Source organism: Corvus brachyrhynchos, unplaced genomic scaffold (assembly GCF_000691975.1).
Source record: "Corvus brachyrhynchos isolate BGI_N302 unplaced genomic scaffold, ASM69197v1 scaffold14, whole genome shotgun sequence".
Classification (NCBI taxonomy): domain Eukaryota; kingdom Metazoa; phylum Chordata; class Aves; order Passeriformes; family Corvidae; genus Corvus; species Corvus brachyrhynchos.
This window is the reverse complement of record NW_008239110.1, coordinates 23,659,901-23,673,916: the sequence shown is the minus strand read 5'-3', so window position 1 is coordinate 23,673,916 and position 14,016 is coordinate 23,659,901. Positions and strand designations below refer to the sequence as shown.

General features: G+C 40.6%; 1 protein-coding gene across 1 annotated transcript in view; it reads right to left on the bottom strand.

The window, feature by feature from the left end:
• The window catches only part of TULP4 (tubby like protein 4), a 130,183-nt gene that overhangs the window by 13,208 nt on the left and 102,959 nt on the right, over positions 1-14,016 (bottom strand). The window contains exons 7-12 of the mRNA XM_008637993.2: positions 10,839-11,063; positions 8,422-8,656; positions 7,786-7,930; positions 6,165-6,309; positions 4,820-4,913; positions 3,307-3,476 (exon numbers count right to left, since the gene is read on the bottom strand). Of these exons, the coding sequence (XP_008636215.1) occupies positions 3,307-3,476; positions 4,820-4,913; positions 6,165-6,309; positions 7,786-7,930; positions 8,422-8,656; positions 10,839-11,063 (1,014 nt within the window). The remainder of the gene's footprint in view (positions 1-3,306; positions 3,477-4,819; positions 4,914-6,164; positions 6,310-7,785; positions 7,931-8,421; positions 8,657-10,838; positions 11,064-14,016) is intronic.

The following is a 14,016-nucleotide window of genomic DNA, read 5'->3' as shown; positions in this document are numbered from 1 at the left end:
AGTCACGGAGGGGCCTTTTAAACTATTTGCTACCTCTACGGACTCCGCGGGGCTGCTACCGGTTCCCAAAACAGCGGATCAGACCTCAGTGGGAACACGTAAGCCAGCCGGTCTCCTGTGACTCCATTGGACAAGAGCTACTTGAAACAGCTTGGTGATCAACTTTAGAGCCACTTCAGACGTCAAGTTCTGAGTGCACTTTCAGCCTACACTACGATCCCCATGGACTCTCACTAATCTGAATTAGCACTCACTCATCATCAGATTTTAACTGCTTCTGCTCGAATCAATAAAAGTTTTGCTAAATCAGGACTCACTAGTTTTCAGGGAAGGACTTTTGATAGTTAATACATCAACAAACAGTTGAACAAAACAAACAAGCAAATAAACGAAAGAAGTGGAGGCTAAGAAAGTTGAAGACCTGCACTGAAGGCACTGTATAATATCTGATATAAGGTTCTTAGACTCAGTCAGCTTGGGAGAACTGGAGAACACAGACAATAGTTGGGAAAAGTTGCGTATAGTGGGTGGCAAACCAACCAGCAATGCAAAAGGAAGGAAGCTGAAACACAGAGAGAGAAATATGATGGAATGAAATGCAGACAAAACTTAGAAAAGTTCTCAGAAGATTTGTAAGGAGAAGATGTGAGGAAATAGATGGGAAGCCAGAAAGATTCAAGAAGTGGGTACTGTAGTCAGGGCAACTGCAGCATCAATGTTTGGACAGGACACAAAAGAAATGTGTAAAGAAGCATATTTTCCCACATGTGGTAGCATTGAAAAAAGGACAATGTGGCAAGAAGGAATTCTCTTGATTTTAAGCAGAAGTGTGAAGAGTGCTCAATTGTTTGCAGTTCCTTTTGCAAAGAGTGGCTTATTCCAACAGGAACTACCACTGAAAAGTCGGAGCAGGAAAATGAGGACACTGGATCCAAGCAGAGGTACAGAAGTCAAGAAGGAACAAAACAGAATAAAGAGGGAAAACAGTAAATACTATCTTATAACTTCCAAGAATATTGCAAGTTCTTTATTTTTTATTAAACTACCTGTAAGAAAACCCACAGAAAATGATAAATGACTTGTATCAATAGGTTTGTGGAAGGAAAAGAGACAAGACCAAGGATCTGGTATCATATCCAGGGTCCTTTAAATGTGCCAAATTCTGTGGAGACCTCTGATTTGCAAGACCAGATCACGTAAGAGATCCATTAGTCAGGACTCCTCCAAATGCTGCCCAGTTCCTAATTAAATTCTAATTAAAATTCTAGTCATCTACCTATGCCCTATAATTACATTTTCAGTAACATTAGGCTTTTATCAGCATCAGTCATGAACGTGGCAGGTGTACAGATGGGACTGTGCCTACGCTGGCAAATACTTACGGTAGTTCTGTTCATTCCTTTAGATGAAGGCCAACAGCCAAACTTAACTGACCCTAAGGCTTTGTGGTTCTGTGCTTGGCTGGCAGGCCATGCTTTCACCCTGATGCCTGCAGGCTTAGCAATTTAGCTCCCAGAGCCTGAGGTTTAATTGTTAGCATGGCCTGAGCAACCCCAAATGTCGCTGTCATTTTGCCTTATCCAACAAAATATCATTTGTTGTGGTGTTCCTTAATACTCCTAAGTGTTTAAATCCAACGTTTTCTTCATTTCTCCAATGGCTTTTAATTGATTAGTTTGCATACTTTGTAAGTTAAACCAATTCACTGTGGATTAGTCTTGCCAAATCTTTACTGACTACATTAAAAACACCTGTCCCAAGTGTACCTCACTCTGAACATTCCACTCCCCAAGAGCAGCTTTCTACTATGTTTTTTTTAATCTATCATGTAATCATTATTTACCCTGCAATATTTTTTCCTTTAGTATATGGTACTTTTTTCCTTTATATGCAGGCTTTAAGAAAGGATATCCTCAAAAACATCTTTGAAGGTTTAAGTAGCCACCACTTACTAAGTCAGAAATTAATTTTCAGAAGAAACTAGAAAGGAAGAAGTGGACAAGAGGAAGGCTGTTATGGAGGACAGGGTAGTATGATTCTTTTACTAGCCTTCTCAATGTGAAGAGCTGTTACAAGAGTCTCTAACAATTTTCTCTCTGTTTATGTGGTGTACCTGCAATTATGAGTACCATTTCATCTCTTATTGCAGATTCAACCCAATTTTCAGAAAGAGATGTGAAAACTTCATATTAACTTTTTGTATTACTTTCTGACAGCTTTGACCATGCTTTGTAATAGCAAACCTTGGGTGCTTCCTATTAATAATATATATACACCAATGTCTCTATTATTTTCTTCAGATACTACAGGTGAGTATCAGTAGTAAACAGAAATTAAGCAAGCCAAGTCCCTCAGACTGAGAAAAAAATGGGCTTAATTTTAAACATACAAGTATTTCTTTAGAAGAGGACTACTCTGATGCTTGGGTCAGACAAAAGCTTTGGTGCTGTCAGCAGTTGAAACCCTGGTCTGAAATAATGAGAGCATTTCCATTTGTTTCAGTAGACTCTAGCAGAAGTCTTTAATTGCTTTGCAGTGCTCACACTCCTTCCTCTTTAAAGGGTACTGCCATGACAGCCACTTCTATAGTTCCAAAAACCTGTGACCTGGCAACAGGAATCACTCAGTGATATGACAATTCTGAAAATGTATTAATTTATCCTTCTTTTCTATTATTTGTTAATATTATTGGCACAATGATTTTTTTCTTGATTGGAAGAGGTCCTGAGTACTCACAGTCCTTTCACCTCCCACATCACATCACATCACATCACCCGCACCCAAACATTCCCTGCACTGCTTAAATCTTCTGCTACCTTACATCTCAGTGAAGTGAAAAACTCTTCCTGACCCCACCTTGTTTATCAACTACTTTACTACTTTAGCCTCTTAGTAGTTATAAAAATCCAAATGAGCATCTATCACTTCTGAAAAGGTGACTGAGTTTTATGGGAACCTGCTCTCCAACCCAAGCTCCTATCAGCCGGCTGTGCTTTGATGCCATCAGGTCTCAAGAACAACCTGTTTGGGCTTCCAACACATTACATTTCTGTCCTATCAAGATGCAGAATGCAAGACTTCAGTCTGTGGAGAATTCCTAGCAAACTAAGATGAATTAGCAGACAACTAATTTCCCAATGAACTTGAAACTAAGAAGCTCTTTATGGATTATATTTTCCACACATTTTAGCCTTATTGTAACTCAGTTCTACAGGACCCCATCAGACTAAAGGATTTTGATTTGTATGTTTACCAGAGGGGACTATGACACAACTGACCCGACCTCCATCTAGCTTAACCCATTACACAGCAGCCCTCCAGCTCCTCCTTACCTGGTAAATCATCTTCATCTTCACTGAAAACATTTGGGTTAAAGACAGGCATGTTAATGTAGTCCATTGAAATCTTCCGCACTTCTGGGAGATATATTGTCATCTGCCTGGGCTGCAGATGCAGCAAACTGGTTTTATATATTACTAGAGAAAGAATATAACAAGACACAAAAAGGTCTGTTACACAAATAGCCTGTAAAGCTAAGGAAGAAGCAATTCAAAGCAGACACAAGGGCTATGAATATTGTTATTTACTGTATACATGTGCATGGGCAAGCCATTATTTGTCAAATCACTATGTAACACTTTGCATAAATGGGATAAAAGAGATTGTTGCTTTCAGCTATTTCTCTTTAAATGGAAGCAGCATCCCTGTAATTAAGTAATTAATTACTTCATCTTGTATTCACATCGATTTTTGTGGAAGGAAAACACTTTTTTCCATTCTACTTTTGGAACTTTTCACCACAGGAAACTACTGACTTCTATGACTTTAGGGGAAAACTGGAAAGCTCTCAGGAAGGGTATCTGCTGATGATTACTAGATACAGAAAAATCCCACTGGGCTCAGGAAGTCCCTGGGACCCAAACCACTGGAGACTGGGAGAACATTTGAAAGAAGTATCACTATACATTTACTCCAAACTTACATCCTTTCCTATCTGCCACTGGCAGTGAAAGAATTAGAATGACCTGTGGTCATTCAACTGCTGCTAGCAGTCCATATAGCCACAAAAGGTATCCATCTAATTCTGCATCCAGGGCATCTTTATGTACTCCTGACCCAATTATATAAGGCAACCCGGGACAAAATAAGTTTCCTAAAGAGCTCATTAAACTGCTAGGCTTGTGTTAACATTTCAGTTCAGAGCTCAGTTCTGCTAGGCAGTACCCTGTTCCTCATCCAGCCTTCCTCCTTCCAACAGAAGTAGAACTGGCCTACCCAGAAAAAGGCTGATAGACAGCTGCTGCTTTTAATGAAGGCTACCAGATTACTGATGCCTCAGCAGGAGAACCATGTGATGAGGCTTTGCACTGACTTGAAGAATCTTGAGCATGAGGCTGTAACAGCTTTTTTTTGTATCATTTGTAGCTAAATAACTATAAAAATCAGACTTTAAAAAATATTTCTATTGCAGTAACTTAAAAACTATTATTTTTATAGTACTCTTGCAAAACCTTTCTTTTATTTGTGTGGGTTTTGTTCAAATAAATTGTAAAAATAGAGGTCTGGGCTCAAATGTTAATTTACCATTTTATTACAGGTGAGACTTCTAGCATTTTATTGACCATCTCATTATTGTATTTATAGATTTTAATCTCCTTTAGTTACAGTGAATTTAATAAAATCTAATTCCCACTGTCCACGAAAATAAGTGCTTTGTTAAAGAAGCCTTTTGATCACTTACAAAAAATCTCATGGCATAAGTTTGTTGTTTGTTAGAAAGAATTTGACGTGCAAAAAAATCAACAGAGTTTACTTTTACCTGCACCAAGGTTAGTTGGTAGGAAAGCAGCCAAGCCCACAATTTTGAATTTGGTTCCCCAGATATTAGATGTGACCTGAGCAAGGTAGTTGTGCTGCAAAACAAAAACAAGATCATTTTTACCTGATAAAATCTGTATCAAGCTCTAATAAAAATCTGCAGAGCAATCAAGGTATTCCACGTGATAATGCAATTTCAGCTTCTCTTGTTTTTATTGTATTGAAACAGCCTAAAGTGCCTATGTAGCAATGGTTTTACCCAGTCATTAAGAAGACTCATTCTGATATCTAAACACCATCAGAAGTGATGTATGCAACAGCCACAGGGTGATTAAAGCTATTGAAGATCTGAACAACACGATGCCTGTGTAGTGAGAACAGGTCTGTTTCCTGGCACTTGCTGCTCCTGCCCAGCAGGACCATGGCTATTCTGTATTTCAGAGAGTGATACACCCTGCCCGTTGGTTCTATGCTCATGAATCACTTTATGGAACAATAAACAAGACAAAAATTGATTACTCAAAACAACATATATTCCCCTGGAGCTCCTAATGCAACTTCCCAAACCACTGCTTCCATGGTACCCATATTATGGGTCTGAAAGACCAGTAGATTTTTCTCAAAGGCCAGGAGTTATGCTGCCTGTATTAGGAGCAGGATCTAAGCCTCAGGTCTTCTGCTCTATTCAAAGGGCTTTTGGTCCTATCTCCATGTAACTGTTCTAGAATTTTTCATAAAAAGGAAAAAGTGAAACAAGAGAGCAGAAAAAACCAAACCAAACAAAAGAAAATTAAAGGAACACAGGCTGTTATTAATAAAATAAACAACCCAGACAGTTCTACAGCCTGCTAAGTTTCATTTATCCAGAGGACATGAACACCACAAAGAGTGCAAAGTGGTAATTCCTTTCCTTCCTTCCAATTAAGACTGTTTCATGTTAATTATGAAACAGAACATGTGGTCCTCTGAAGCAAACATTTCCTTAGCTCTGCAATCCCTAGCAAAGCAGAGAATTATGGTGGTGTTAAGACAGGCCTGAGAACACTGATGAAGTGTTTTCACATACACTTTTGAAGAGCCAACACCATCACCTAGAATAAAACCTCTCACATGGATTCACACTGACAAAGGTAAGTGGTCCTGGTATTTACCAAACAACATCTGATATTCCATTGGCACTTTCGAACATTAATACTGAACTGGAAGATGCAATTCTCTAGTTTTTCCATCCACTTATTGTAACTTAATGAAAACTTTTATTGGTGGTTATTGAGTCTCTTATCACAACCTGCTGCCTCTGGAAAGAAATGCATTTCAATCAGGTATGGTAACAATGTGCACAATACCTGAGTAATATCTTCTAAAGGAAACTCTCTTCGTGTCAGGCTTGGCGAACCAATAGAGGGTTTCCTTATTGGTAACCTCGGCGACCTTGAGATCTCCTGTGCAGCTCGTGACATCTTTGGAGATTTGCGAGCTTCTATATTGATTCTGCAGGTAAAGCAATGCTTAGAATCAACAATGGGCAAGCTAAAATGCACAAAACTCATGTCTTTGATTGGAAAGATGTAAGAAGACAACTGGGAGGATGTCGTCAAAGTGACTAATAAAGACTGGAGAGCCTACAGGATGGAGAATTATGGGTCAAATTTGAAGATACAGAAGACCTGACACACTTGCAGTAACTCATGCTGGATGCTTTCTAATTAATCTGACCAAGTTTGCAGCAGTTCTACCAGATACAACGTATCTTCCACTAATCCCTAATAGGTATAGGGATGAATTATTTCAGCTATGCAAACTTTGAGCAAAGTCTCATGAAATGAGAACATGACACCTCAGCTGACAGATTTTCACATTAGTACAGCAAGCCAAGGCTCCACAAATGTTGTCAGTGCTCCTACCCTAAGCCAAAAGTTATTTCTACTTCCCACTATACAAGGGAGGCCAAGAATACAAGCTCAAGTACCTAAAGAGCTCACTGGCAGAAATGTAACAAACAAAAGTTACATTTCAAAATCATGTTCTTAGAAAACCAAGGGTGCAAGATCGTTGTTTTTCCTGAGGCCCTGCAGTTTTAGACTCAGGAACTGATGGTTCTTTTGCCAAGTAAGTACTACTAAAGTAAAATATTGGTATTTCAAACATTGCATTCACATGTAAAAGGATGAATTTGCCCTGCCTCATACAATGGCAAGCTCACAGTACAAGGTTTTTGGAAAAGTGTCAACCACAGCTGGAAGGCAACAGGCCCTCAATCGCATAATATGAAGATGGCAGGTAGATGTCATCTATGAGGGACATCACAGACATCAGTGAGGCTCCATGCAGGTTTGGGGGATTCTGTCTACACACATAATGAATATAATGAAGAGCTGTCAGGAAAACCATCAGACAAATTAATAGCTTAGAAGCTCCTTCTGCATACTGCTACAGAACCTCGTCAATGCAGTGTTTAGGGGGGTCTGTCTGTTGAGGTTCCCTTGCAAGGCCACCACAGCATCAGTGCCACCTATGCCAGGATCTGTGCCACCTATGCATGGACATATGACTTTGAAAATATTCCTGAGGAAATAAAGGTTTTAACTAGACCAGGAACTCTAAGGACTGAGGGGGTAAAAACAGTCTGTTTGAAGGACAAAATACAGCCCATTGTGGCAAGAGAGGCAAAAGAAAAGGTGGGAGAGTTTATAAAATCTTTCTTTGAGACTGTCTGGGGAGAAATTGTGCTCTAGTGTTTCCCATTACATTTTGTCCCAGAAATTTTCCCCAAAGTCCAACTCTATACCAATCTCTGAAATCACCCCAGAACTGCACACTGTAGAGGACTCCAATCTTACAGAGGACTCCTATGTGCCCAAATGAGTTTACTTTTTCATTTTACAAGGTGTCAAGAGAGGGAAGGGGAGGAAGGGAGGAAGAGAGGCCACTTGGGGAAAAAGAAGAAGAAATATCCAACATTATTACCTGGGGAGTTTAGGTGATTTGCTAGCTCGACTGATTTTTGGAGATTTCTTTGCTGCCCAATCATCACTGAGTTCGATATCGCTGGAGTCAGAGCAGTTGCAGCTGTCAATCACAGTGGAAATCAAGCTGTTTCCATAGATTTCATCTATCAAGACAGGCCCCAGAAAATTTAAGTGCTGCTTCAGAAAACTGGTATAAATTATAACTCTCAGTCATCAGAAGCATAAACCCGATCCACAGGCAGCAGTTGGAATAAAACTTTGCAGAGAAAAATTAAACGTTCTTCACTCTGCCTTCAAACTCCAAATTTCCAATGGTTTGAACTCAAGTGAACGTGATTCACAGGGATGAATAGCATTCAATTGACTTCACAATTGAGATGAAAGAATATTTTCTGCTAATTAGCAATCTATTTTCCAGTACTCAGAATACAAGAAGTTCTCTTTGTAAAACAGAAGGCAGCAGGGTATAATTTCAGAAGCTTCTAGGTCACACTAAAGATTTTTTTCACATCAGAAAAAAATACCAGATGCCACCATCCATGTTGCGCATATATATATGTTTTAAAACCCTTGAGGATTTAGTATCCACAGTATTGCCAGATCATTTTTATACAGAGCAACAATTCAATTCTACCTGCTTTTCCGTCTGTTTTAGGATCCATGATGACAAACTCTGGCCGCAACTTGCTGATACGACGTCCTTTCAGGATGGGCACCAGTCCCCCAAGGTATTCCAAGTACAGAGTGTAACATGGACCACCGACCTCTGGGTCATCTTCTGTCCGCTTCATCGTGCAGTGAAGCCGTTCATTACCAGCTGTTGGGTAGCTGACAAAATCTCTCATATTGTTTGGGTCTGGGATTGGAGGCTTAATTAAAGAGAGGAAGGAAAGAGAAAGTTTCCTATAGGTTATTGGTTGGGGTTTTTTTCTGTGGTGACTTAATCCCAACAGAACTAACTGAACTTGAACCCAACTATAATTTGGCAGGTGAAGATTAGTATAGGTTACTTTGGGAGCTATGCAGGGCCCACATGCAATGTGTATTATTTAGTTAGATCAAAAGTAGTTGTACACAGAAAACGAAAACTAAAGCTAGTCGCATCAAAAAGGAAGGTTGAACCTGTGGTCAGGGCATTTAATTAGACAACAACCCATCTTCAAGTTCCAGCTCTTATCAGAAACTTCTTTTTGAACTTGGTTAATGTGGTCAAGTGAAGTATCAGAGTATCTTGTCTCCTGCAGGCTCTCCAAGTGAACCTGGACACTCAGATCCCATTCCTGGTTAGTACTGGTATATGCTATGTCAATATGCTACAATGCTGTCAGCTCTGAAAGAAGCTTGAACTTCTTGTATCACTTCCAAGCACATCCTATTTGAGGGCCTATTTGTGTGCCATGTAGAGAAATACAAGCACAAAGCTCAGGGTGGGTTACTTTGCTCTGCTTGCCAGCACACTGTATTAATCCATCACAAACTCAGTCCTAAAGCAGTAGGACTGCTTTTGTCTTGGACAATTTAGCCTGTATGACACAAATACTATTAATGTGTGTAAGCCAATGGAGTTTCTTTCAAAATGAAAGTATAGTAAAAAAAAGGTAGGGAAAAAATAAGCTTCCTTAACGTGGCAAATAGGTATGGGCCGAGGAGTGAACTATAGTGCAGTCTGCAAGCTGGAGGGGGAAGACGAATGCACACAGGGAAGAGAGTGCCTTGCCTAGCACCAAAGGTATGGCTGACAACATAGGTTGAGTGGGTGACTGGGACAAGCCAGGGTAAAGTGTATGTGCTGAGGAGGCTCCAGAAATACCCATGAGACAGGACAGGCACGTGGCTTCTGGAATCCCCGCTTCCGCCTCTCAGCTACGCAGCCCTACAACTGCTCCGCACCCCGGCATCCCCTCTAGGAGGTGACACAAGGGCTGTTGGCAACGATGTGCCCCTGAACTGCTCTCTGATCCCCACCAGGGCTCCCAGCCTTGCTACAGCCAACTGCTGCCTTCATCCAGCCCATCCCATCCCCTCCCCTGCCTTCCCTGACAGCCAGGAAATTGTCACTGATGCTCTAGAGAGGGGTGGCTCTGGAATAACATGGAAAGCATCCTGGGGAGAAGGATGGAAAGAACTAGAGACTGCTAGTCTGATAAATGCTCTGCATCTTTGGAGATCCAGGAGTTATGGTTACAGCAAGGCATTTATTGTTCTCTGACAAATGAAATTATTTACAGTTGCACAAACTGCTCTGATTAGCAGTACCCAAATGGAACCATGCTGAATTATTATTTTGTAGGCATAATTTGTTCTCATTTAAGCTGGGCCAGCCCCACTGATTTCAAATTAGTTGTTCTAGCTCTGCATTGTTTTAACAAGGACCTTTGGCTCAAGAGACTACTGCAACACATACACAAAAAATCACAAAAATGTATGTTTGAATGTTGAGCATTTACCAGCTAATGCTCTGCTTTATAGGCTGTGATAAACAGCTTGGAAATCCCAAGATGATACTGAGGGCAAAACCATGAAACAAATGAGTTGTGCAGATGATTCTGCTCATAGTACAGGAAAAGGTGTGATATCTGGGTCATTTTTCCATAGCATTGTTGGAGCAGTAAGATTAGCAGAACTCACTGTTACTAGAAATGTTTAGGCAGCCCCAGGTCCTAAGTCCGATCTTCCTGGAAATATAAGCACTCATTACATGTAAGGAGGCAACAGTTTTATCCCTGTGAATCCCTCCTGTAACCATGACACAGTATTATCACCAGCGTGAGCTTCTTCAGAAGTCTTTGTGAGTCACCAGCATATTTTACCCTTGTAATGTACTTGGAAAGGCCATCTCCATGGAATAATGCAGATCAGCATGTGTAAACCTTCTTTTCAGATTTTTAATAGGCACCAAATGCATCAGTGGGGTCTTGAAGAGGACAGGAGAGCTTTTAAAATGATAAAATCTTATAATTTAGCCACTGCCACTTAGGAGCACCATGGGGTGGGGGACAGGAGTCTGGGAACACTTTCCTCTCCACAATACACACATTTGTTTCTTTTTACCTTGATTGTTGGTATAAAGGCAGTGGTGAGGTACGAGCAGAGCCGAGGGGGCAGGGTCAGCTTGCTGATGTCCTTGTCATCCCGCAGAGAGCTGGCGATGGTCTGCTGGCACAGCAGCTGCAGACTGGAGACCCTGTGCTCCACTCTGACCACGTACAGCGCGGGCCCAGAAGCCATCAGCAGGCGGGAATCCCTGTGACCCCAACAGATCGAGATGATGGGACGCTGCATGAAGAGCAAAAGGGTACAACTTCAAAAGATTTTGTGTAAAAGATCTTTCGCCAAGGTGGCTGCACAGCAAGTGATCACATGAATTCAGCACCGATCACATTACCCTAAGTCTTCCAGAAACTTAAAAGTGCCCACCGCTGCCCACAGAAGAAGAATGTGCACATCTGAAATCATCAAAAACAGCAGTTGATGTTTATTCAGTGCTTTTGATCAGAATGCTTAAAGCTCTTCACACAAGGAATCAGCTACCAAATTCAGTACCTAGATAGGATAAGTGACATTAAAGACACAGGGTGTTGAGAAGCAGGATCTTTTGATGCCCTATCCAAATGATTTATTCAGTCATCTAATCAGTCCTCATGCACTGGTAACAGCTCATGTTTTACAACTCAAAAGTTAAATTATGTGCCCAGAGACGCTTAAAAAACAAGTGGAGAAAACCCAATCAGCTTTCTTGTCTTGCGCCAAGTCTTCTGCAGCACAGTGTCTCTTTTGAACTATTCCCAGAGGAACTGAACTGTGAAAGAGCACCAGGAACACAACAGAGAATGGCCTTTTGTCTTGTCTACACTCAGAAATGTCTAAATCATGACAGTAAAAATAGAAAGAGTGAGGGCCAACTGGTACTAAATGTCACAATGTGGAACAGAATAATGATAAACAACTCAAACAATGCTGCTTAGGACATTTATTTCCTGCTTGCAAGGAGCTCCCTAAACTTTCCTTCTAAATCTCATCTTTCCATGTAAAGTACCAGTTTGTTGTGACCTCTTCTAACCCTGTCATCATTACCTCTGCCCTTCTTAAGGGTTACTTGCATCCACCTGTCATCTCTTGCTTTCTGTGTTACAAAGCACCTGTATTTGCTTATATACACATACCCTGTGGTATTTCAATCCCATCTGTGCAAATAAACAACATGGAGTGAAGATGAAACTCTAACTCCATGAAGAATACGATACAGCAGGCTGAGATCAGTGAACCACAAAAGATTTACTCCTTTCTGTGAAGGTCTTCCTTGTTTTCACAATCTGTGACACTCAAAAGTTTAAGCAAACATGTTTTTCATCTAAATTATGAACTGTATTTATTGAAAGGTCAGGGTATCTTTGGAATAGCTTTTCACAAGATGCATCTAGCAAGAAGATTGGTGGGTTAAAGCACCACCAATAATAGCCTTTATTCACTCCTCTATTAGCAGTATGGTACCCAGAGCGCAGGGTTAGATCAGCCCAGAAGTTACTCATCTAGTCAGGGGAAAAAGCTTCCCTTCCATTTACAAATTCAAGATGCTTAAAGGCGAGAAACTGGGAAGAGATGTTTTTATGTGACTGATATGAAGCAGAATGCAGCTGGCACAGCACTATCTCAATGTTTATCATCAAGATAAAGCTTTGGATGAAAAACTTTTTCACAGAAGAAATCTTCCCTATTATGTCACCTTATCCTAGATTTAAATTTCAAGAAAAATACTGTTTTTAAAGTAGGAGGAATGAAGGAGCTTCATTTTAATTACATCTAGGCAATATCACACACACACCTCCATGAAGGCACAAATCTTCAGGCTGACTGATATGCAAATAGAAAGCAGCAACATGTGAACCTTGTGATTTTCACAGTAATTGCTAAATGCATTTTGTAGTGGAGAACTTCAAAAGAATTGAGAAATCCTTTGTGTAGCATCAATAATTCTACATGGCTTGTCATAACCATAATCTGTGGGATACAGCCTAAAATTTGATGAGAGATCACATGAAGTATCCCCAACTGATTGGTATTTTCATGATTTGTGAGTGTGGCTCAGCCCTTGCACTGTCTGGCAGCAAGGAGACAGTTCAAGCTGCTTACAAAAAAAATACAATTGAAAAGGCACTGGCACAAGGTAGGTACCTGCTACATCTACTATATGACAGCCTGAGAACAGAGCTAGTAGAAATGACCCTGATTTTCCCCAAGGGCTGAATCCCAGCATGGGCAGAACTATCTACCTGATCATTACTGTGGGATCCAAACTGCATACTGCTGTTCACCTTGCCTCAACTGCAGCTTACCTATAAACACAGTGTGGGAACAAACAAGTATGTGACTTGGCACATAAATGTTTATTTATTGGATAGGCTTTAATGGCAGAAGAGAAGTCTAATATCCCAGCTATCATAATCCAATACAGCACACCCAGACATGATGTCTAGTGTTGCAGCTATTATAACCCAATATATCACACTCAGGTAGGACATTCTTCATCCAAATAGAATCAAATAAAATCACCTCTTTCCTCAGGTTACTGCTGCATGCAGAGAATGTTGGAGGTGCAGACAGTACCAGTGCAAGAACCTTTGCAATCTTTAACACGGTCTCAAGGCAAAGGTTTTTCAGAAGCTTTGAAACACGGGGTGGGACCTCTGGCAACATAACACTGCGGAGCTCCAAAGAGTAGAAAGTCAGAAGTTGAAAACTTCACTACAGTTTTCCAACAGGCAACCACAGTTCAGTCACCCTCTAAACTTCTCAACGTGTGATGCTCTTATATTCTGTTTATGAATGTGCAAACAATATGTGAGTGCATGTTTAAACAAACACACACAATACTAACAAGTGCTGTACTGTTTGTAAATAATGGTATTTCTACTCTTCCGTTTGTACAATTATTCTCCCCACACACCTCGTATGTTTTAATACTTTCAACCTCAACAAAGTGCACTTGCACCACGCCACCAGACACACCTTGCCTTCCTTTCTCTGAAATGGTCAGACCCTTGGTGCTCCTCCAGCCTAGTATTCAGCAACACTTAATTTACAGTGAAGGGCTAAGACTTCAGATGAGCTTCTGGGAAAATTAGCCTGTCATTACAGGCTTGGAGAAATAAAAGATCACCCAAATGCCAGATCTGACCTGACCTTTAAAGTACTGCTCCAATAATATTTTTCAATAACTATGCTTCCTACT